At 42.5% G+C, this 24890-nt stretch overlaps 1 protein-coding gene across 18 annotated transcripts in view; it reads left to right on the plus strand.

The window, feature by feature from the left end:
• C1H11orf87 (chromosome 1 C11orf87 homolog) overlaps nt 1-24890 on the plus strand; it is a 198169-nt gene that overhangs the window by 143004 nt on the left and 30275 nt on the right. For 10 of the 18 annotated variants that reach the window (XR_012055407.1, XR_005980068.2, XR_005980064.2 and 7 more), the window contains 2 exons: nt 18005-18104; nt 20866-20960. Coding sequence is in view for 7 of the 18 variants with exons in the window: in XM_072927724.1 (XP_072783825.1) it covers nt 18005-18104; nt 20866-20960 (195 nt within the window). In the remaining 11 variants the exon portion in view is untranslated. Of the gene's footprint in view, nt 1-12636; nt 12865-18004; nt 18105-20865; nt 20961-22698; nt 22855-24890 lie in introns of those variants that run through there. The other 8 variants (XR_012055406.1, XR_012055409.1, XR_012055412.1 and 5 more) reach the window with 4 other exon arrangements.

Here is a 24890-nt window from a genome sequence, read left to right on the forward strand (position 1 = left end):
GTGTTTAAAAGACATGCAGCTGTGGCATTTGGGGAGATGGTTTAGTGGTGAACTTGGCAGTGGTGGGGAAAAGGTTGGACTTAAGAGATCTTAGAGGTGATTTCCAGTCTAGAAGACTCTATGATTCTATTCAAAAGCCAAAGGGACTCAAGCATCTGGGGAACTTGCCTAAGCAGCCCTCATGGAAAAGTACATTTACCTGGAGATGGGGTGCTGAAGATAGGCAGTATGATTTCCTCTGAGGAAGGATTTAGCTCAGGACAAAGCCTGGAGATTGGTGTAAATTATGTGCTTAACTTTGGAGGAGTTGGCCATCTGTATTCCTCCTGTGCAGATGAATAACAGAGCAGTCTGAGCAGACAAGCTTGAACTTGCTTTCTCTTGTGATCTACTTTTATATTTTGAAGACAGTGGTATGTAACTCAGTTTTTTAACATTTAATTTTCTGGCCAACCTAAATATATGAAGAAAGTTTTATTTCTGATGTGGGCAGGGAGGCTGAACACTGGCACTGCAGGCAACTATAGGATATTTTGGTTTTATGCTTGCTGTATGATCACAGCATATGGAAAGAAAATAGTAATATTGTACATATAACTGAGATACCTCTCTCCAATCACTGCTGCCTACATCAAACCAGTGCTGCCTATACTCTCCTGTTTCTCTGTTCCTGGTGGCCTTATGAGTTTGCTCTGTTGATTAAGAGTCCATTAAAATCAATGGACCGCTAAAGCCTGCCCGGTAAATCTGGCAGCAGTCAACAGATTAACTTCAAGGTCCAGCCAAACATATTAGAAACAATTTCTTGCTGACCACAGCCACTCCAACTGAGACTTGTGCCTGAAAATGAAATACTGTAATCTCTCTGGCTGTCAGCTAGCCTGCTGTTATATGTGCTCAGGCTTCCCCTGCTGTGAAGATAGCTATATTTACAGTGGTTGTTTATGCAGCAGCATATTATATTTAGCTATTAATCACATAGTGACATACTCTGCCATTTGTTTAACTGGAAGAGAATATCTTGTGTATAAAACTCGAACTTGCTTTCATCTTTTCTCTTCCAACCTGAATTGCCTGGTCTTGATACTATAAAATTAAGTTTTCTACTTTAAAACCATTTTGTCATACCAAGGTCTCTCTGATGCAAAAGACAAATGCCAAAAAAATTCCTGCTGTAGACTACATGTACCTCAAATACCCCAGCATACACTTCCAACTCATACCTCTGCACATGGAGTTAGTTCTCCAGGCATGTGTAGAACTGCTTCCAGGGATCAGGCTAAGCACCTTCAGAAGCATTTGTAAGATCTCAGCCACAGATTTATATTTCTGTGTCATTTTAGCATTTTATTAATGACACTTCACACTTCTTATGAATTAAGCTTCCTGTGTATAACTAGAATTTCTTACACCCTCACAAATGCAATTCAAGGTGTCTAAAAGCTAAGTATGCAGTTCTACCGAGCTGACCAGGGCTTCCATCAGAGAAAAGAGAGATGCCTGTCCAAATGATAAACCATCCTGAGGTTTCAAGCAAGGCCTCCCTTAGGAAATGGCTGTATGGCTTAGACTAGGCAGCCGGCATTTCCAGGGTGAAAGCAAGCAGAAGAAATTCCCTCCTGTCTCAAAAATGAGTGTTATTTCAGAAAATAACAGCCTGCTGAACAAGACAAAATAGTAACAGTAGAGAGAGCTTGGTTCATTTTTATAGGACAAACAAACCCTTGAGTAGATTTTTTTTTTTTCATTTTATGTGAGCCTTTCTTTGGTTCCCTCAGCACAGGAGAAAACTGATTGGACAGTCATAATACTTTTTCAAGTAACCCAAAACTACTTATTCACCTAAAAAGAGTAAAATTATAGCAAACTAATTTTTAAGCTTTCTACTGACAAGTAACACATATAAAAGTATGAGATAGAGTAGAGATAAATATGACTAAATAGCAGCATAGGAGCATAAAATAGCTTATGGATTGACTAGAAGCAGTATTTGATTTTTTTCTGAAAAGCTTTTTCCTAAATTAATCACACAGATTTTTGAGTACAAACTCTTGCTGTTTGGCAAAGACGTATGTATAGCCTTATCTTATTACTCATATTTTACCTAAAAAAAAATTAAATATACTGTAAAAACAACTATCTGAATCCATTTTCAGTTAGGTGGGAGCAAACAGATGAAATTTATAGTAATTTTTTTTCCAAGTAGTTTGAAGACTGGAACTAATAAATACTAAAAATTATTGCAATAAATATACTGTAGTATCAACCTCTACTTTAGATTCTTTTTTTCAGGATGCTAATAACTTATTAGTAGCTGCAGATGAGTTAACTGCTACTGTAATTTATGGTGCCACAAGTACAGCACTTTTTCGCAGTTTAATCATCCCAATTTCAATCTTTCCTCCTCACCTACCAGTGGGTCTCAATTGAGGAACATGTATTTTGCATCTAACAGTAGCTGTTTAATAAGTATTTACTTGCAGCTGCTGGCTGCAGTGCAAAGTCTGAATCCTGAGGTATATTAATCTCTCTTTGACTTCCTGTCATGGTTTGACGCTGGCACAATGCCAGCGCCCCATGAAAATACAACTTACCAATCAAATGCTGTGAAATGTGATCAAGAACAGAGCAAAGCAGGCTAAACTTAATAACAAAAGAAAAAGCTTTATTACACTACTACTACTACTACTATAAAAGGGAAAAAAAAAGGAAAGAAAAAAACACACAAAATTCGAAATGAAAACCTTCCAAAACATTTCTCCTCCCTCCACCCAACTCCACCAAACCCCAGCGAGACCCATTTGGATCCTTAATCAAGTTTTCACCCTTCAATATAATCAATACTGAGTCCATCGGGGAAGAGAGGAGTCCCCCTTGCAACCATAGACCCCCAGGAAACACAACTGCCACCTTTTGTGTTTCCAATGTCACACCTGGCACCGCCCAGACACACCGGCCAGTGTGACCCTCTTCTCTCCATGTCACAGTGCTCTCACCACCGTGCATGGACAGAGACTGCTTATAGGGCCCCTTTAAGGATGCTTTGCCAAGGACCACCAGGAACAACAGTCCAGTATCACAATTCGGGACTAGAGTCCCCCCCATTTTCCCCTGGGGCCGAGGGTCCAAAAGACAGAGATCGCCTTCTCTTCTTCCTGAAGATGGAGGGCATCCTCACACCCTCCTCAGCTCTCTCTCTGTCCACTCCAAAACTGGTAGTTGCTGCAGAAGGTCTCTTGGCCCACCAATGCATCCCCCTAAAATGCAGTCCCTCTTGAAAAGAAAGAGTGGTTCAGTCTATGGTAAGCAAGCAGAGTCCAGCCAAAAAGCCACTCTATCATCTGCCCCCAACCTTCTTCTCTAAACATCTGAGGTTTCAAGCTGTCTCTCTTTTCTTCAAATTCAGGAGGAGTAATATTTCATAAAGCCTTCATTTCTCAGGAAGGGTTAAAAGTCCCAACTCCCAAGGATGGCTCGCTGCCCAGGCTCCAGCTCCCACAGCCCGGCTGGGCACCTTGCGGCCCCCCCGCTCTTCTCCTTCCCTGCGGCGAACTGCTGATAAAACCACCGAGTCTCTTTTTCTCTCTTGGGAGAGAGAGAGACTCTGGGGGGGGGGAAACGGAGACATCCCAGATTTCTCCACCCTTCCATCTGCAGGAGCTGACCCAGTCGGTTCCGATCCTTTACCTCCTGGCCTACCTGTGCAGGCCGCATGGCTCCCCTCCCCCACCCAGCCCGGGCTGGGCAGGGGAGGTCCGTACCTTGCGATGACCGGAACCAAAGAAGGACGAGTCTTCCTGGGAATTCCGCTTTTAACCCCTCTGTGTTCTCAGAGGCGTGTCCACCTTCAATTGGTCACCCCAAGTGTCAGTATCTAAACCTGACCCCTGACTGGTGAACCTCTTCCTTCTAAAAAAAAAATTCTCTTCCCGTGTCAAACCATGACACTTCCACAGGATGTATACACATGTTCTGTTTTTTGACTGATTGGTGTGTAAAAGGGGTGGTATTGCAGAGTTTATAACATCCTGACCAGGCCTGTAATGCCAGCGAGTGTTCTTTCATTTGGGTTTCTGAGGACTTGCGCATGGAATCACGTGTAGTTCAATATGCTCTCCAGGAATTTCAAGATAATTACTTCCAGAATAAATTGCATGATTTTACTGGGTTTTTATTTTCTTTCTAGCTGTGTATGAGGAATTGTACTTGACATTTGCATTTTGTTTTTTCAGTCTGAAGTTGTAAATTAGTCTCAGATGCCTTGCAGTTTGGGCATGGAGACTCATGAACTTCTGTAAAGCTTTTGATGTTCTCTGTCTGTGATTAAAAGACTATAATAAATCTACCCAAAGAAGATGTAAAAAAGCTCAAGCTGACAGCTTCTTAAGAACAGCCTTATCATCTGTCTAAAAATATGGGCTTGCATCAAACAGACAAACAGATATTTGCTATAATTTCCCAGATTAACAGATTTTATATGGGGAACTTTACACAGTGGTATACCAAACACCCTCATCTTCTCTCACAACACCTGAGAGAGTTGGAAGATAAAATGCTTTTTCACATAAACTGGAATTCGTTGCGATATCAAAAAATTGTGATCAAAACTGAGCAAACTCTCCAGCACTGTTAAATGGGTAGGAGACATCTTTGGGTATGATGATGAATAAAGATAATTTTGGAAAAGTTTTTTAACACTAGGTCTAGATTTAGGCCTAAGTAAGGTCTTCCTTCACATTTGTACTGAAACTTCTTCCAAACAACACCTTCAGAAAAGGCCAAAGGACAACCAGGGAAGCACAGGCCAGTCAGATTCTCTTTGGTCCCTGGAAATGTTATACAGTGAGTCTCTCAGAGCCCATTTCTGGGCACAGGAAGGAGAAGAAAGTGACTGGTAGCAGTCCGCATGGATTTACCAAGGGTCACTCATGCCTGGCCAGCCTGATTTCCACCTATGACTGTATTGCAGGTTGATGGTAGAGCAGCAGATTTTATTTTCATTGAGTTTAGCAAGGCATTCAAGGATTTTCCATCATATTCTTGTATTTAAGATGGGATGCTACAGTAGGAATGGGGAAAAGTCAGATGGTTTTTAGTCTGGGTAGATGTTTGGGTTTCGAGAGTGACTCATTACCTGAAGTTTGGCAACAAGGGAAATACCGAAGCAATCTGCACTGGGACCTGTCTCAAGGACCTGTTTAGAATCTTTACCAGTGATTGAGACGAGGGAACAGAAACCTTTTTCACCTGGTGTGCAGTGATTTCAAATTGATCCACCACTGCTACTCCAAGGGACCTGGAGAAATGGGCTGATTAGGACAAAAAAAATTAAGCAATGGTAAATGCAAAGTCCTTTCTGTGGATCCTTTGCAACAACACAGACTCAAAACTACCCAAGGAGCAGGTAACTGCAGGTAAATTTATGATGGTGGTAACAGAATATTTTGCTACATTCTCACATCCTCTTATAAATGAATAAATTGGCATTTGAAATCCTCTGTGGTAGAGGATGAAAATATGATCGCCTTGCAAACAAGTCAAGAGGCTTGTTTATGTCTTCGCCCCAAAGCAGGAGCACCTCTTTTGGTAAGATTTGCACCTTAGACTGTATCAGAATATACCCGGGAACAGATGTACATAGTGCTTTATATTTTCTATTTTGTAGGTCTAGTGAATTTATCAATGGCAAGCTAAAAGAATCTGTAATATGTTGCTCTAATAAACTACACTATTTGTGAATCTGTGTTTGTTAAAGCTCCTGTTGAAATCAACCGGACTTACTTAATGTCGTGGTTTGACACTGGCACAATACCAGTGCCCCCATGAAAATGTAATCTTTCAATTGGATGCTGTGAAATGCGATCAAGAACAGAGCAAAGCAGGCCTAAGCTTAATAACAAGGAAAAAAACTTTATTAAGCTACTACTACTATACTACTATAAAAGGAAAAAGAAAGAAAAAAAACACATAAAATTCAAAATGAAAACCTTCTAAAGCATTCCTCCTCCTACCACCCAACTCTAACAAACCACAGCGAGACATAATCTGGACTCCAATTAGGTTTCCACCCTCCAGACAATCGATACTGAGTTTATCGAGGGAGAGACCACAGACCCCCACAAGAAACACAGCTGCCACATCCTGTGCTTCCATGTCACACATGGCACCACCCGGAGAAAAAAAGTTTGCCATGGTGGCCCTCTCCTTTCCATGCCCAGTGCTCTCACTACCAATGCATGGATGGACAGACTGCTTTTAGGATTTTTCCTTTCAAGGATGCACTGCCAAGAGGGGAAAAACAACAATTCAGTTTTTCATTTTTGGGACTATAGTCCCCCCCATTTTCCCCTGGGGCCAAGGATCAAAAAACAGAGATCTTCTTATCTTCTTCTTCTCTGAAGACAGGGGGTACCACCACAAACCTCCCTAACTTTTCTCTGTTCCCTCCACTTCTGTCTTTTCCCAGCTGAAGCATGGTCTCTTTGGCTCACTGGCATCCTCCTAAAATACAGTCTCTCCTGGAGGAGAAGATTGGTTCAGTCTGTGGCTACCAAGAAAAAGCCCAGCCAAAAGCCACTCCATCATCTCTTCCCACTTAGAATTTCTCCTTCTAACATCCCAGGGTCCAGGCTGTCTCTCTTTTTCTCTTTCAAACTGAGGAGAAGAAAAATTTCACAAAGCTTTCATTTTTCAAGGAAGGGTTAAAAGTCCCGACTCCCAAGGATGGCTTGCACCTCCGAAGGCCACATAGCTTCTCCCCTTCCCCACCCAGCTCGTGGCCGGGCAGGGAAGAGCCTGCACTGCACGCTGACCGGAACCAAAGAGAGCGAGTTCTCCTGGGAATTCTGCTTTTAACCCCTCTGTGTTCTCAGAGGCGTGTCCACCTTCAATTGGTCAATATCCAAATTGACCTCTTCCTTCCGAGAAAATTCTTTTTCCGTGTCAAACCACGACACTTAATGTTTCCATTCTTGATGTAAAATGCCACATACATGTTCTGTTTTCAAGGACCTTTTTTGGTGTTATGTAGACTCCAACCCTCACTAAAGTCAAAGTACCCACAGCACACTCAAGGGATTAGAAGGATAAGGCAGATTACAATTTTTTCTTCACCCCACACATAATGAGGGTGTGTTGTGCAAGGCAGTTCACAGTGTGTTGCCTATCCCATCCTCTGCTCCCTCTAACTTAAGTTACTATATCTTCCTTCAATTAGGCAGATTGGTGTCCATCTATGCTCCTTTTCATTGAACATCCTCTCTTTTCTATTCATATGCCTCTCTTCAGCAACAGCCTCTCAGATTTTATTTGACATGTGTGAATTTCCTTCATTTGCATAGAAATTTTTGATCTGATTTGAAAACCTCATAAGCATGGACGTACTTGCTTATGTAAGTATTTGCCAATTATTGCCCTAGGTCAGGAAGAAAAGGCAGGGAGCCTCAGGACACAACTCGGGAGGCTGAAGACAATACAGATTCAGAAAATGTCCTCTTTCTTTGGTGGCTTTGTTTTGATTCACCACTTTGTGGTTTTGTACTTCATGTAAAAATTATAGCAATTTTGACATTTATTTGGTGAAGAATTATTTTTTCTTATGATCTTTGACTTGTTCGCTACAACTTTTTTTCTTCTGTCATAAATTATCACCAGCTTTCTTTTCTTTTTATATCTATTTCTTTCCATCTTTCTGAAGAGGATTTATTTCCTACTGTTTTTATCAGAGATTTTTTTATCATGTCCTTTTCTCATAGTTGGAATCTCCCAAAGTTTATCAATATCCTCATGTAGTCAAGTGTTTAGGAGTTATCCAAGTGCAATCTTTCCTAGAGATATATAAAGAAGAGTAATTACTTCTCTGACCCTATAAAAGATACCCCATAGTATAATAAGCTGAAATACTTTGTCTTCTGCAGCAGAAATCACAGTACATATTCATACTTAGCATGTTTAATTTTTTATCTACTACCAACTCCAAAATTAATAAGTTATTAGTAATTTCAGAGCTCACAGAACCCTCTGGGACTTTTTCTCTTAGATATAAGCATCAGCCTCATTAATGCCTTTATAATTTATTCATCACTCTTTAATGTTCTGTTAAATTCCTCTCTACTTTCAAAGTTAGAATTAAATATGTGTACAAACCATGTTCATTTCTGACTGAGTAGAGGCCCTCCAGGAACTGATGAGTTCAACATTTAGCTGATGAATAACAGTTGGTCCCTTGCAGCAAGCTCAGTTATCAGTTTGATTATGAATTTTGGAGGGGGGAAATAATCGGTGTTTCTTTATTGTGATCTTTCATCACTGATGTCAAAGGGTGTTGTACATCTGGTGTCAGTGAACTGGTACCAGGAATGCGTGTTATCTTTTACCTTCAGTAGTGAACCTTATTCATGGTATGGCAGGAGATGGAATAGGACCCATGTTGTCTGGAATAATTTAATCTGCTCGAGCTGGTAATAGAACAGATGTTATTGTTCAACCACAATGTCTCAGGCTGTTAGGAAGTGTCCACTGACTGTGCAGCTCCTCTGTTAAGAAAAAGATAAGAGGATATAATAAATAATTAAGGGCTAAAATCTACCCAAACAATAAAGTCTTAGATTGTTCTGATGTTATCAGGCAGTACTTCTGCACACAGGCTGGAAACAAAGCCTCAGCTGCTGCATGCTGAAGTTGGTGCCTCTGCCTGCCAAGGATGGGGGAACAGCAGCAGACACTGTAGAAACTGAAAGCCTCTGACTTCTGCATATCACAGCAGATTGTATTTCCTGGCAAAACTTCACAGTGACAAGTTAATTCTTTTGCCCTTGTGTCTAGAGACCACATTCAGTAGTCACCTCCAGTGGTGAGGAGATATTGAGAAAGATGAGATATGGGAAGAGCCTTGACAGCATCCCCCTATGATGCATCTGCAGCCGCTGCAGGCAGAGCTGACACGACATCAGGGGCTGTCAGCACATGCTGCTGAGGAACAGTGGCAGGCTGCAGTTCCCCTGAGGAGATGAGGGCATGCTGCCCTGCAGTGAGAGGGGACTCTAGAGATGAGAGATCTGCCATCTCCAGGGATGCAATCTCTGAAGTGCCAAAAGAAAGCAATTGCTAACAATTTTCTGTGGGAAACAGCATGTGAATTATTGATTGATTCTTACTGTCAGGTAATCTGAGCACCGACTTTCTGTGAGGAAAGGCCAAAGTGTCAAATACACATTTCACTATTTTCAAAAACATCTACATCAAGCTGGTGACGGGCAGAACTAGAGTCCCCTCACTCTATGTAATATATGCTTCCAAAGTTCAATAGCATTTTCATATAATTCAAGGGTTTGCTTCAATCACTATTCATAACTTCTGTTAGCACTAGAGTTGGAAAAATAATGAAAATATTATTCATAGAATTTATTAGTCCCCAAATTCCATGAATCTCATTGAATAGATTATTCAACTATTATTATCTCTCTTCCCCCTCACTCCTCCTCCCTCTCACGAGGGATTTTCAGATGACTATGCATAAGGAGGAACAGGTGCAGATGCAGGTGTTGACTCAAGCTGGAGATGCTGCAGCTGCCCTGTATGACCCAGGTGCATGAATGGTGAGCATCCAACACACAGTGTGCATGGATCCTTCATTTAATTTTGTGTGTGGGACCCAGAAAGACATTTCTGCACAAAAGATCAAAATGACACTAGATCGGCATGGACAACTCAATCACATCCTGATTTAAACAAATACATTTCTTTCAGAGGTAGATTGTGTCCAAGGTGGCCCTTCTTGTCCCTTGCCCCAGGGATGGAGTAGCAGCAGCAGCCTCTGCTTGGTGTCTGCAGCTAAACTGTGCTCTTGTTGCTTCTCTGAAGGTGTCATGCAGGAGAGGGGCGGTGCTTTTCCAAATTTGTTGTGGCAGTATTGAAAGCTGTGCTCTCTTATAAATGGTATCTGTCAAGATAATTTTATAAGCTCCAAGCTTAAAGTTTGGACTATTTGCTGTTATTGACATTAAAGCTGAATTCCTCATCCTGTCTGATGAAGAATTGCTCATCACATTCACTATTTTCAGCCAAAGAAATGAGACAACTTGTCTGGCAATGTATTTAGTGATGAATGTCTGCAAAGTGGGCTGTAAGCACAACACCTGGAGTACCACCTATCTTTTTACCTCAGCATGCTCTGGTTTACTTCATGCTCTACCATTAAGCCAGTTTGAGCACCTCATGGGTGCCTTTTCCTTCATTAGAAGGGAATTAGGCTCACCATGGTTGCAAAGTGGACTAGAGGGCTGCCTGTGGGTACAACAAGGAGAATAAAAACCCCTGGCTGACCTGAATGGACCACATCCGACCATGGGTGTGAATGCAAAGCATTTTCTCGATCACATCTTCCATCATAGGAGGAGGAGCAGAGCCCACATGAACCAGTAGTGCTGCAAAGGTCAGTATTTGTCTTGTAGAGCTCAGCACAAGGCACAGAGTGAAAGAAACATTTCCCTCAGCATGTCCATGCTGCTGTAGTACAAATTAAGACTGTTGTAGTCTGTGGGTTTGAGACATAAATTTCTGCATGCATGCAAGACCTGCAACGCCCAAACCATTGTCCTCCAGGGCATCCCCCAAAGAAGCTCCTGGGAGGGAGATGCAGGCATGCGTTGGTCCCATCCATCCTCGGCAAGATACAATGGCTCTGTCCCTCCTGCAGCCTCACCCCAAGTTATGAAATATCCCTCCAGCCTGGGACCTGCCTTCATGCTACTTGAGGACTGCCTGTGGCTCAAGGAGCTCAGCTTTGCTGCCCCTGCCTAGTCCTGTGAGAGAGCTGGGGCAGCACCATGGCAGCCTGTACTCTTTCTTTTCTTGTAAGAGCTACTATGTCCTCTGTCACAGGGGAAAAACTGCTTAGCTCAAGGGGTTTTAAACAAATCAGGATCAAAGCAATTTTGAGATTATTTTTAATGATGTATAATTAACAGGCAATCAGTGAACTGCACATGCAGGATCAATATCAGTAATATGACAGAGAAACCACAGCAATAGATGGCTATGAATATTAATAACCACCTACAAAATTCAAAATCCCCCAAAGCTCTAATCCCACAGTGTGCACAGCTTCATGCACATCATCTCCCCATAGGTCACATAGGCCACTCTAACCCTGTCCTGGAAATGGGGATTCCTCTACACTCATAACCCTCTGGTGAAAAGTGGGTGCCATCCAAGCCCACACCAGTGACAAAGACCCACCCTTGTCTCAGACACAGGCACTGAAGGTGCTCATCTCCACTACACTTCGTATCTCCAGCATCCCACACTGCCACCTCACCATAACAGGACAGGATAGATTGCTTCAGTTGGAAGGGACCTACAGTGATCACCCAGTCCAACTGCCTGACCACTTCAGGGCTGACCAAAAGTTAAAGCATCTTATTAAGGGCATTATCCAAATGATAAGGTGGTGAGAGCACACACCACCTCTCCAGGAAGCCTGCTCCAGTGTTTGATCACCCACTTGGTAAAGACATACTTCCTAATATTCAGTGTGAAGCTCTTCTGGCGAAGCTTTGAACCATTCACAAACACCCCACAACTGGAAAACAGAGAGAAGAGCTCAGCATCTTCCTCTCCAAGTCTCCTCCTCAGGAAGCTGTGGAGAGCAATGAGGTTACCTCTCACACCCCTTTTCTCCAACTAGACAAGCCCCAGGTCCCCACAGGCCATTCCTTGCAGCACTTTCACCTGCTTTGTTGCCCTCCTTCAGATGCATTCAATTCCATCTTCTGGGACTGTCCCATGGCTGGATGTGTTGTGCCTGATGCACCCCAGGATGGGCTTTGCCCTCCTGGCTGCAGGACTCACTGCTGGCTCACACTGAGCTGCTGCCCAGCAGCACCCCCAGGCCCCTCTCCGAAGAGCTCTCCAGCCACTCCTCTCCCAGTTTAAGCATACAGCAGTGTCTGGCACTACTCTGTCCTAGGGGAAGGAACCAGCATTTGTGTCGCAGCACACCGTGCGGCTGGGGCGCGACTGTCCCCTTGCGAGCTCTGCAATTCCCAGTCATCGGCAGGTCTGACGCAGGGACAGATAGCGATGACACGGGTCTTGGGGTGGTACAAAATTGATTTATCCCTGGGCTCCCAGACAAGACTGGAAAGGGGGGGGGGGGGGCGGTGGAACAGAAGTTTTTATACAGCAGCTCAGGAGGCGGGGTGTAGGAAAGTGAACCAATGAGGATATGGTAAGAGAGGAGTATAAGATGGGACAAATAGCTTATGAACCTATCAGGGAAAACTGGGGAGGGGAATAATACAAAGTAACAAACTTTGTGTTATTGTTGTCGAGGGCAACAAGACAGACAGAACTCTGGAGAAAGGGGTAGGGATAATGAGGATTGACAACTTGGAAGGGAGGAGGTTAGGGAAGGGCTTGGGAAAATTGGCAACTGGGGAAGGGAGGATATTAAGGAGGAGAACGGGGCAAACATGGATTCAAAGCAAAACACACCACGACACATTTGGACTTGTTAAATTTCATCCCATTAATCATAACCTACTATATATATCCCTCTGCAGGGCCTCCTGTCCCCTGAGAAAGTCAGCAGCACCTCTCAGTTTGATATTATCAGCAAAGTTGCTGATAATATTCACCTCCTGCATCCAGACCATTAACAAATATATTGAACAGAACTCACTCTAGAATTGAGCCCTGAAGGAGCAATGCTGCTGACCAGTGGACAGCCAGATGTAGCCCCATTCACTGGAACACTTTGAGCTCTGCCCTTCAGCCAGTTCTTCACCCAGCACACCATGAGCCCACTCATCCCCCAGATGGACAGCTTGTCCAGAAGGGTGTTGTGGAGGACAGTATCAAAAGGTATTCTAAAATCCAGAAAAAGTGCATGCGCCGCCTTCTCTTCATCCACCAGGCTTCTCTGTCTCCTTCTTTTCTGTCATCGCTCCTCACTGGCATGGAGACCTACTTTGCTTCTTTGCCTTTTCCTCATACCCAACCTGACCAAGCCCTTTTTGTCCACAGCCATTTGTGCCATCCTTTCCATGTCTTTAGACCCTGGTCCTGTTTCTTTTTTTCCTTTCTGGGGAAGAATTCAGTCATAACCATATAAAAGTCTCCTGGGCAGGACTGAGCTAAATATGTCACACCCCTGGAAGTCATCCAAAAATACTTTCCCCATCCAGATTTCACAGAAAACAAGGTAGAGTTCTGTCCCTTTTTGCCCAGAACATCCTCTTTGAAGTTGTAGAAGAAATTGGAAATGCTCTTGAAAAAGTATTCTGTCACAGTCAGAGACCACAGACATAGGGCCAGAAAAGCACTATCAAGATTTGGCAAGCTCAGTCAGTTCCTCTGTTTTCTCTTCTATTGGACTCTTAAAGGGAGGGCTTTTAACTCCTATTCCTTCAGACCAGGCTGATTTTCAGAGGGTATTTTTGTAGTTTGTGTGTGTGTGTATGTTATGTGTATGTTGTGTGTGTTTGTGTGCATGTGTTTGCTTTCCTGTAATGACTGCTGTAAATGTAGTGTTCAAGAACCAGGATTACCATTCAGTCATATACTGCTAGGCATTTGACTGCAAAGACACACAGTCTGCATTTCTCATCAATATTTTCTAGTATGTCTTCTTAGTCTTATTCCCAACCATGTGCCTTAATATACTTTTTCTTTTTCATTATTTTTAAGCAAATTTCCAAATGCAAAGGATTAATATGAAAATCAATTATGCAGTAATAGTAAGCTGAAGATATAAATAGTCCTCAGTTTGTAATTTATAAGAGATAAGGATTATTTTTTTAAGTGGTACCCAGTGAATGGTCAATTCTCAATTAACAGTGTTAGGAGAAAATGCTGAGTATTGCCATATGGCTTGATTTATATAAATGGGTCATGGAATGGCCTTTCTGTAGGTCTCTGCAACAAAGGAGTTTGCTTCACAGCCAACTGCTCTTCCCTCAGTTTCCAGTCAAGCAGAAGACAATTCAAAAGACAGTTTTTGAGCTTATCCTATTTTCAGATGGTGTCATACAGTATGACACACTTTGTATTTAAAGGGATGGCTATCTCCTATTTGCCTAAGTGAACACGGTGTGATGTGTGTGGCTTCCTGCAGCAGATGTGTGACTAAGTCCTGTGTGCATTGTCACTGACTAGGTGGGCAGCACTGGAGATGGCTGCTGCTGCTTTTTATTATCAGCTGCACTGGCTAAGTTTTGTGAAGCATGTTCACGCTGTAGCTGAGACATATACCTACCTTTCCCTTCCTTTTTATTTCCACCTGTTTGAGTGTCCTTTCTGGAAGACCTCCAGCCCTCATCCCAGTCCTGGTGCTGGAAAACATTAATTATCTATGAGTAGTTTTGAAGCAGTATGGCAAATGCTGGGCAGCATAGTTGGCATGGGTGCCTCAAAGGTGGTGAAGGTACTGTGGTGCCAGAGAGAGTCACAGAATTGTTTAGGTTGAAAAAGACCTTCAAAATTATTGAGTCCAACCATTAACCCAGCACTGTCAGGTCCACCACAAAACCAAGTCCCCAAGTGCCACATCTACGTGTCTTTTAAATACCTCCTGGGATGGCAACTCCACCACTTTTTGAGCAGTCTGTTTCAAAGCCTTTCCATGAAGAATTTTTCCTTAGTATCTAATTAAAACCTCCACTGGTGCAACCTATTTTCTCTTCTCCTGTCACTTGTAGCCTGAGAGAAGAGACCGACCCCCACCTAGCTTCACCCTCCTTTCAGGCAGCTTTAAAGAGCAGTAAGGTCCAAGCTTCCTTTTCTCCAGGCTGAGCACCCCCACCTCCCTCAGCCGCTCCTCACAGCACTTGTGCTCCAGACCCTTCTCCAGCCCCGCTGCCCCTCTCTGGACACGCTCCAGCCCCTCAATGTCCTTCTTGCAGTGAGGGGCCCAGAACTGAGCACAGGATTGGAGCTGTGGCCTCAGCAGTGCTGAGCTCAGGGGGACGGTCACTGCCCTGCTCCTGCTGGCCACAGCAGTGCTGATCCAGGCCAGGGTGCCATCGGCCTTCTTGGCCACCTGGGCACACCCTGGATCATGTTCAGCCGCTGTTGACCAGCAGCACCCCCAGGTTCTTTTTCACTGGGCAGCTTCCCAGCCACTGCCCCCAGCCTGCAGCTCTGCCTGGGCTAATTGTGACCACAGTGCAGGACCTGGCACTTGGCCTTCTAAACCTCATACAATTGGTCTTGACCCATCCATCCAGCCTGTCCAGATCCCTCTGCAGGGCCTTCCTGCCATCCAGCAAATCAAAACTCCTGCCAAACTTGGTGCCATTTACAAGTTTACTGGGTGTGCAATTGATCTCCTTGTTTAGATCATCAGCGCAGGTATAAAAACTCACACCCCACCCTGCTGTACCCAGAGCCTAGGCCCCTTTACCACCTTCTCCTCTTCCTTTATAAAGATCTTCTTCAGCTATGAGGATAGTTTGAGTGCCATTCCTTTCCTAAACTGAAGCCCATTATTTCATGCAGTCAGAGACAGTTCAGGCAAGAAAGAGAGTTTTAGTTATTATTCATTTTTCCTTTCTTCCACTGCAGCAGGAAAATCCTGTCAAGAGGAAGTTGATTATTTAAATGCCTCCTCCATTTGAATTGCTCATTCAGAGCTGTTTCTTACACCTCAGTCATCCTGAGGTTTTTCCTGCTTTAAGCAAACCTGTCATGGTTTTATATTATTTACCAAATAATGCTGCTGCTGACTATGAATTTATTAAAGAGGTACTGAAGACTAAGCAGCCACAGTATTACAATACAATTTTAGTCTGCACTGAATTGAAAATGTATTGTGCTGAAGATAATCACATGGAAGGCAATTATAGAAACTGAAGAGGATCAAACAGAGTAATAGGGACATAAAAGGAAATCTGCATTCTCTATACACTACTCCCCTTGCATATGAATGCTTCCCTTTTATCTTATTTTTAAAGACATTTCAAATTACATAGTAATTACAAATTCTAAAGGATTTTTTCACACAAAATGATCTCATCCTAGCCACTTTCCTGAGTAACATTGGAGCAGCTTCCCAAGGCTTGCAAGTTAAGATATCCATCTCTGCAAACAGAGGATAAGTTTGTACAGAATATGTTGTAGTTCATTTTGGACTCAGGCCTTGATCCTAAGACTTCTGCATGGATCAGAAGAGATGATCATTGTGGCTTCTTGTGGTTCTATGTTCTATGACAAGATATAAATGATGTCTTGGTCAGAAAGTTGATTGATCTGAATATTACTAAAGTATCATCAGTAATTTAAACTACTAGTCAACAGACTGAGAGTGCAGTGAAGTGTCAGGATAATTGTGTGAGTTAGTTATCACTTATAGCTGCCCTAGAAGATTTGTCCTACCACCTAGGATGAAAAGTCAGTACTAGTGATTATGGCATGACTTTGGGAGGTGCAAAAAGGTGGATTGGTGCCCAAGGAATGTATGTAGTGGCAGCTGCAAAAACCCTGTGTGAGGAAAGGTGATTAATAGGCACAGGAAGAGCCTTCAGTTCAAATCTGAATCAATTCTGCTTAAAACCTGGAGGCAAGTAAGGAAGTCTATGGAGCACACAGAACTGCAATTCCTTGTAGAATTTGCATATGGAGACTTCTAAGGGTGCATGTCTATGTCTTATTGGAATTTGGTACAATAGGATGATCAGAGCAGAGAGACAATCACAGATACCATTTCATTGCCTCTTCAAGGAGAACTTCATGGCAAAAATCACCTTGAAATGAGAGTTTTTCCATTTGCACCCTTGGGTCAAAGCCCATTTATCTTGTGCACTGAGAGCCAGTGAAAGGCAGCAGGGCGGCCCATGTCCCCTCTCCAGAGGAAGCTCATGCATGCAAGAGGTGCCAGTGGAGAGGGGAAGGTAGTAACTGAGGCTTAAGAGTCCCTAAGTCATCCTACTAAAATCATCCCTGTATACTGCATTTGTAGTTAAATTCTTTTAAGCTGTTCTGGAAAATGTTGCTATATATTTTCCTTGCAGCTTCTAGCAGACTGCTATTCTTTGTTTGTGTGAGGATTTACAAGAAGTATTTTCTCACTATTATGCTGCTGTTCAACACAATATTTACCAGTTAAAAGTCATCATAACAAAATGCCAATCTTGCACCTTGCAACTTTTACCTTGCCCTTTTGTCAGTAAGGTCAATGCAAAACTAGGGCCTCTTCAAGCTCACAAAAATCTTGAGACTCACTTCCATGGCTGTAGGGAGCGCTGGGATCCATCCTTTCCAACACATGGCCTTTGAGATGCCTAAAAAGTTGAATTTGGCCCTTGTTGTTTTTTTTTTTTTTTTTTTTTTTTATCATTCTCAATCAGGTCAAGGATCAACTTGACTATTGTATTCCATGAAATTGAAATGCCAAGAAGTTTCTGTTCAGGAAGTCTCTTCCTCGGTCTATTTCTGGAAGAACATTTATATGTCATATGTGCCTATTTATAGACCTCTTAGAACACAGTGGTAACAGAAAATAACATTGCAAGAGAGAGAAGCCATTGTTTATCACACCTGTGCACCATGTAACATAGGCAAATTAATCATCTAAACAAGCAAAAAATTGAATGACATACTTATTGATTTCACAAATGGGTGCCTCATGATCCAATTTGAATTACATTTTTTGTGCTTTGGATCACATGAAAAATAGACCTCCTTTATATCTTCTATGATAAAGGACAGTGTCTCTTGAAAGGTCATTGGGGATTATACAGAACATGAATATATGCCCACAGTAAACAGTGTACAGCAGACAACAATGCAGGATGAAGAGCCTTCCCTGTGTTCAATTCCTGTGAAGGGGATGTTCTTCCAGCTGTGTGATCCCCAGTGCCTTTGTAAGCAACAGAGAAAACGTGTTTGGCCGATGAAACCTTCTCTTTCACACAGAAGAAATATAAAGGGAAACCCAAACTTTAAATTTTCATTTGTGTTCTACTGATTTGTGTTGCCTTGTTTCTAATATTTCTTCTATTGCTAGGAACCAGCTTCAACTGCTTGGCTGCTTCCTGGGAGTAATGATCAAACTAGCAGATGTGCTTGTACAAGAGATGGATTTGGTGTCTTCATTCACTGAAAAGGTCTGTGTTGGTCTGGATATGCACTCCTGTGCATCACAGCCTTCTGGGCAGAACTGAGTTTGAAGACATAAAAGTCTTGTGTTACATTGATACCACCAGTCATTAATTAGGGAGATATTTTTCTGTTTGAAGAGGGGGGATCAAAAACATGTCACAATCTTTTGCCAGCTTATGCTCTTTATGCAAGGTCTTATTCAGTGTGATTTAATTTACAGGGTCTCTGGGTTTCCTTCATCATGACCAATTATTTGTATTTATGCTGTAAAGAACAAATTGGAAAATGTAGCTTTTGTCACAGAAATCTTGACAGTGGGCAGGCAACTGCATGCCAAGAATCCTTTCTGACAGCCTGATATTACCATTTCACTCTGGTTACCATGTGTTGCCTCCTAATTTATATGTGGTTTATTTGTTTGAGACAGAGCCTTTTGCTTTTATACAGTACCTAACAAAATAGGGTGATGGTCACACTGAAGACAGAGGCACTATACCATGATCTGATTGGGGAAAGGGGAAAGAAAATTAATTGGTACTGCTTTGCTGGGATTGCATCTGATTTCCCAATGACTCAGTTCATTAGGAAATGAGACACTATGAATATATACAAACTTGGTTAATTAGAGGATGGGTTAACAGCTAGGTATGTACTAAAGATTCCTCCTGGCTCTGGATCATAGCAGCTGAGCCTGATTTTTTACCACTAAGCCAGATGCCAAGAGATGATTCTGATATACTGGGAGCTGGAGACATGCACAGGAGTGAAGAAATAGTATTATGATTCTCAAGATATCTTGTGTGTGAATGTATTTGTGGGTTGCCTTTGTGCATTCTGGTTACAGAGAGGTATCTCTATTGATAAAAAATATTCAGGGTAGAATTGGACACTTAAAAGATTGCTCTAAATATGTTTTAAAATAAAGTAGCAGAGAATCAGTAGGGAAAGCATTTGATTTTTTCAGTCATAAAAATAGCAGAAATTTCTCCTTTTCTCTGTCACTTTGTCCTGAAGTCAATGTAGGAGTGTTCACAACCGCATCCTTCCATTTGTGATTTCTGACACAGCCATTAATCACAGCTCAAATGAAAAAAAAAAAAACCAAAAACTACAAACAAATAAAAAACCAACTCAAAACACAAAGATCCACAGGGGTTTTCTCCTGTGATTTCTAAAGCCTTGTCAACACCCTGTGCAGTTCTGCCATCTGCACTATAGATTGTGTCTACATGTGTCACCATGCCAATGACAGGGCAAATGTACATCATCAGTGGTGCCACTGAAAAAGAAGGAATTAGTGCACACCTGCAACATATTCTATGTTAGGCAAGTAAAACCCTGAACACAACAAAATGGTGGTGAAAATGTTGACCAGTTATTTCATGGAAATGTGATTTTATATGCCAAATTCATCTGGCAACTAACATCACCCTTCCTCTCAGGAAGGAAGGCTTCAGAGTATTTTTCAGATTTGATTAATAATTTATTTGGCATCTGGAAGTTACAGCAAAACAGCTCATATGGAAAGGGTGTAAATTGCCTGCCTCTGCCAGGCACTACTTGATTATTATTCCCAGCTAGAATACTATTTGTAGAATATTTGTGTATTTAATATTTTAAAGAGCAGCTCTGGCACTTGGGTTGATTTCAGCATTCTCGAGGCTGTGTCTATACTACAGATATTGTCATCTGGAAGATGTGCTCTCATTGCCAACTGAACCAGTTGAGGATTTTAATATGCGAGGAAGCAGGCACTAGAATAAGGGGAAATTATTGTGAGCTTAGTGCATTTTGAATGAAGGTTGTCATCCATGGAAGACAAAAGGAACCTTCCCGAGCTGAGTCTGCAGTGCACACAGTCTGCCTACTATAAACAGGGCATTGCTGGAGCTCAGGCCAGAGCACATTAAATGGACAAAGTTGCTTATAGATTTTACAGCTGTACATGTGATATATTTCTGTCTTTCTGCATTTATCACTCAGTGATTACCTCAGCCAGCTCCTCTGATTGTCTTCTAGGAATTCACCTGATAGTATTACACAGTATTTTAACCTACTTCCCGTGCCATGCTACTTGCTATATGCTATCTGCAGTATTCCTGCTCAGAGTTGTAATTCTATTTTACCATCTGTGGGAGACCAAAATGTTAATGGTTAATGACCCAAACAAAGGGCCATGTGGGATGCAGCAGGTGCCTTGCTGAGGCCAGGTTTGCACCTCCCCAAAACCAAAACCCAAACCCATGGGAAGGAGGAGAGTTTTTTGAGTGTGGTGGCGAAACCTCTGGTCCACATAGGACAGAGTGGGGGAACAGCCACCACAAGAGGCTACAACAGGGTTTTGAACCAGATAAGGGAAGAGGCCAGTAAGAAACAGGTCCTTCAGAGGTTGTATAGTGCTTTTATCATGCAAATGACACAAAATTACAATTACACAACAGTTCTAAAATTTCCTCCTGTGCCCCTGGGAAGGTATTGGGACATTCACACACAGGCATGACAGCGTTCATCCGTCATGATGGAGCATAACTGGCTCAACTACACTGACATGAGAGTCAGCTGTCGTTCTTTAGAAAGTGTCCTAAACCATCAAAGATCCCCAAAATGCCCCCAGACTAATTTCTGGGGTCTTCCACCAGACAACTGAGCATGACCCACAGCGTTGTAACAGTGTTAAACTTCCCACCCACCCTCACCAGGGGAGGTACCTTATTATTCTCACCTTGCCTGAACATATATTAACCCATCAAACTTTGTGTTTCCCAGGCTCCCCGCACTCCCAACAGATCAAGACTGGGACCAGCACCTCAACCAAAGGATATTGTAATTGCAGCAATCAAGTCTCATCACTGGATCCACAGGTGGTGGTATCTTTCTACTCCTATCCCTCCTTTCTCTTTCTTTCTTTTCCTTATATATGTTCTTGGGTGATATCTTTATTCTTTTAGATTGCTATATTAGTGTAGATAATAACCAAAATGGCTACATGCCTCTTTTGCATTGCATCCAAATTGTTCTAAAATAAACCCCCCCGGCCCCATATATATAAGCACCAATCATTCATTGTTGTTTCACTCTAATCTGCCCCAAGGATTGCCAGGGTTGCCCTCTCTTTTGGGGGCAGGTAGCAACACCAAACACACATTCTTATGAGCTGCTAGAAGGTCTCATTTTTTATCAAGAGGTTTTTAATAGAAGAGGACATTTAATCAACTGAAAAGGGAAAGAAAACCACTAAATGCTGATTCATATTCAAGCTACAATAATTTTTTTCCCTTTTAAAGAGATTGAAATTGCTGTAGCTGAAAAGCTTTAGCTGCTGTGCTCATTCTTGGCTTTCACAACCACAACATTCAGAGTGCCTAAGTCTGTATGCCTAAATCTAGAACTTGACCTACAACAGTAACAGGAACCAAACATTCTCTTCTGTTTATTTGACCCTGTCATGTGGATTATACCCTCATTACTTGTTAGCACTTTCAGGGGATAGCATCCACCACATCTAATCCAGACCAGCTTTCCCCCCAGTTACATTCTGCTCATATGCAGTCCAAGATACTGAAGAACAATTTGGCTGGGGTGGTGGGATGGACTAGATGACCTCCCAATTCCCTGTGAAGATTTGGTGTGCAAGGGTGGTGGATGAGGACAGTGCTGATCTGAATAAGACACAGTGTCTGGACACAGCTACACTGTACCTTGCAGCGGCAATCCTAAGGATGTGAACCACAGATGCCTAAACTAACATCTGGACCCTAGGCAGTACCCCAGAAGCAAAGATTACAAAGATGAGAAAGGAAGTAAACAGGAGGTGAGCAGTGAATTTGTGGCAGAGTCAAGATTTACCAAGCAATCTGATTGCTGTTCCTTTACCCACTCTGCCTCTCCTGGCTAATTTCACAGCCGAAATGAAATTGCCAGTGAGAAAAGCAGTGCAAGCATGCACAATGTGCTGTGATTAGAAAGGGCACTGCTGGGGAGAGGAGCATCAGATCAGCCAAGCAGAAGTTTTCTGTGTATTCACTCTGTCTTTTCTCCTGAGAGGTGCTTGCCTTTTATTCTCGGCTCCTTTGCTTTCAGTTCTGTTGTCGCAACTTGCACCTCCTGTCTAAAATGTAAAATGTAGCCTCTTTCAGTGTGATGGAAGCAAAGCGAGCTGATGTTCCCTCTACTCCTAGGAGGATAAAAATGCCACAGCACTGATTCTGCGTGGCAGGAAGGGGACAATCCAGCTCTCAATAGCCAAAGGAAGTAATACAGCTACTGACATTTTAGTTACACATGCAAGGGTACACATATTCAACAGTGCTGTGCACCCAGCAGTGTCTGGATAGTCAGTGGGGAAAAACGTGTGCAATTTTTTAGATCAACACTAAAAAACATTAAAAAGGTTGAAAAATCACAAGCTTTGTTCTGTTAAAGTTCCAAATTCCTCTTTTTGGAGGGGCAAGAGAGCAAGAATTTAGGAAAGAAGATTGCAATTTGGGTGTTTACCCCCTTCAGCCTGGTGAAAGATGAGCTATATTTCAAAGAAGACTTTCAGAAGTTACAACCACACCAGTGATTGTCTGTATATTAATTCCCAATAATTATTTTCAGGAAGAGTGGCACAGTTCAGAAGATATGAAGAGGGACAACACCCTGTAAAGCACTAAGAAGCAAGAAAGCAAGCAGATCCAGTAGAAAATGCAATTAAAGTAAAGACAGCTTTGAAAAGAAGAGAGACCTTACAAGCCAGGATTACTTTACCCTGCAGTAAGGGAAGATTAATAATGAACATAGATTGTTCAAATGAATCATATCATAATGGATGCCCTGAATGTCTTGTGATGGATGGCTAGACAGAATTTAGTGCCATGAACACTGATGATTGAACTGGCATACAAAACAGTTAGGAAGGAGGTTTCGGTCAGAGAAGGGCACAGGCAGCATCTGTCAGTAGGAGGGCAGAACTCACCTCCTGGAGAAGAGCCATAGCCTCCAACCTGTGATACTGTGGAGAGAAACCGCTGAAAAGAGAATAGTCAATGCTCCAGCAAGGGCAGCCACGTCAGGCTGCACAGAGACTGATGGATGTGCTCAGGAGCAATCTTTATCACCTAGAGCTTCATTGTGGGTAGTTGCAGTTATATTGGATTAGGAGCTTGCTCAAGACTGCTTTTCTGCCCTGTGGTATGCTCAACCCAAACATTTTGAATTTGCAGTTTGGGTAGAAGCCTGAGCATTCTGCACTGATTCACTGTAGACGAAGATAAGACTATAAATAGGTGCTTTATAAATAATATTGTTTTCCTGACACAGCAGTGGCTCTTCAGCCTACTGGCTAAGGTAGCAGAGTTTGCTGCCTGGCACCTGATAAATGCTATGTCTGTGTCCTTGGGGCATCTGCCACTAAGTAAATTCAGTGAAAGCTTTTAAAACTTTGCTAGGCAGTGAATGAATACAGGGCTGGCTGGCTGGACTAGAGCAGCCACAGAGGTTCAGAAACTTCCCACTCCCACCACATGCCTCTACCAGCCCCACCAGGGTCAGTTGTGTTCCTCTCTCATGTCTCTCTTCCCCAAGCCATGAAAAGTCTAGTTGGCCCACTGGGAAAAAAATCATAGCCTCGGAAACTGGTAAGTATTAAAAAAGCAAGAAGAAAAAAATAGCAAACTTTTTCCTGGACTGGTGATAGGCACAATCTGAGAAAAAAACCCCCAAACAAACCAAAAGCTCTCCAAAAAAGAAACAAACCAAAAAAAAACCAAACTAACAAACGAAAAACAACAGCAAAAAACCCCTAACCCAAAGAAACAACCTAAAGAAACAACAACAACAACAAAACAAACAGAAAGCAAGTGCCTCTCATTATCCTCCTTGCTGGATAGAAGAAAAAGTAATTAAAAAATCAGCAGGAGAACAGACAGGGTGTGACACAAAATTGCACTGCACAAAACATGGTCCCATTTTTTTTTTTTTTTCCCCAGATTTTGTATATGTTTTTGAGTCCTACCCAGCAGAAGTTGTAGCATACAAACTCAAATAAGCTCCTGGACATGGGACCTGTTTTTCTGCACGTGTGAAGAAACGGTGACATTCTCAGCTGCAGTATGACTGCTCTTCCCCTCCTGACTGCAGCATAACCTGTTGGCCACATTCGCCATAGGTAGTGGGGAAAGCAGCTTAAAAAGTGAGGAGAGTGTATCAACAGTGTTTGGATGCCATTCCAGTAGCAACACTGAAAATGACAACAAACTCACAAAGGTGGACTGCTCACCACAAGCCTCTTTTATCCTGTGTCAGAGGAAGGGAGGTATGGAGGGAGGGAGGGAGGCAGGAAGGAAGGCAGGAAGGCAGGAAGGAAGGACACTGTACTAAAGATATGGGAATTGTGTGTTAAACAGTATAATAAATACACCAGTAAATAGCATGACTATTATCAACCCATTCCCCAAAAATGTTTTATGATTAACAGTAAAAATGTACCAGTTAAATGTGGCTGAATCAGTTTCCCTGTTAAAAACTGCCACATACCCTGGAAACGTATGACCAAAATCTCACTATGGTCCTGTACTACATGTGAAGCAAACTCATCTCTTCAAATTAATTCTTAGGCTGATACAACCTTCCCTTCAAGCATTGACTCTTTGTCAGGTGTGCTGTATCAAAGGTATAAAACAAAAGAACAGCTGGAAATAAATGGAAGGTCTGAAAACTCCACTCTGAAAAACAACTCTACTAGACTACACATTCTTATATTCAGCAGATCTGCATCTATGTCAGCCAGATCCTCTCTCGAGTGATTAAAA

Source organism: Taeniopygia guttata, chromosome 1, assembly GCF_048771995.1.
Source record: "Taeniopygia guttata chromosome 1, bTaeGut7.mat, whole genome shotgun sequence".
Classification (NCBI taxonomy): Eukaryota; Metazoa; Chordata; class Aves; order Passeriformes; family Estrildidae; genus Taeniopygia; species Taeniopygia guttata.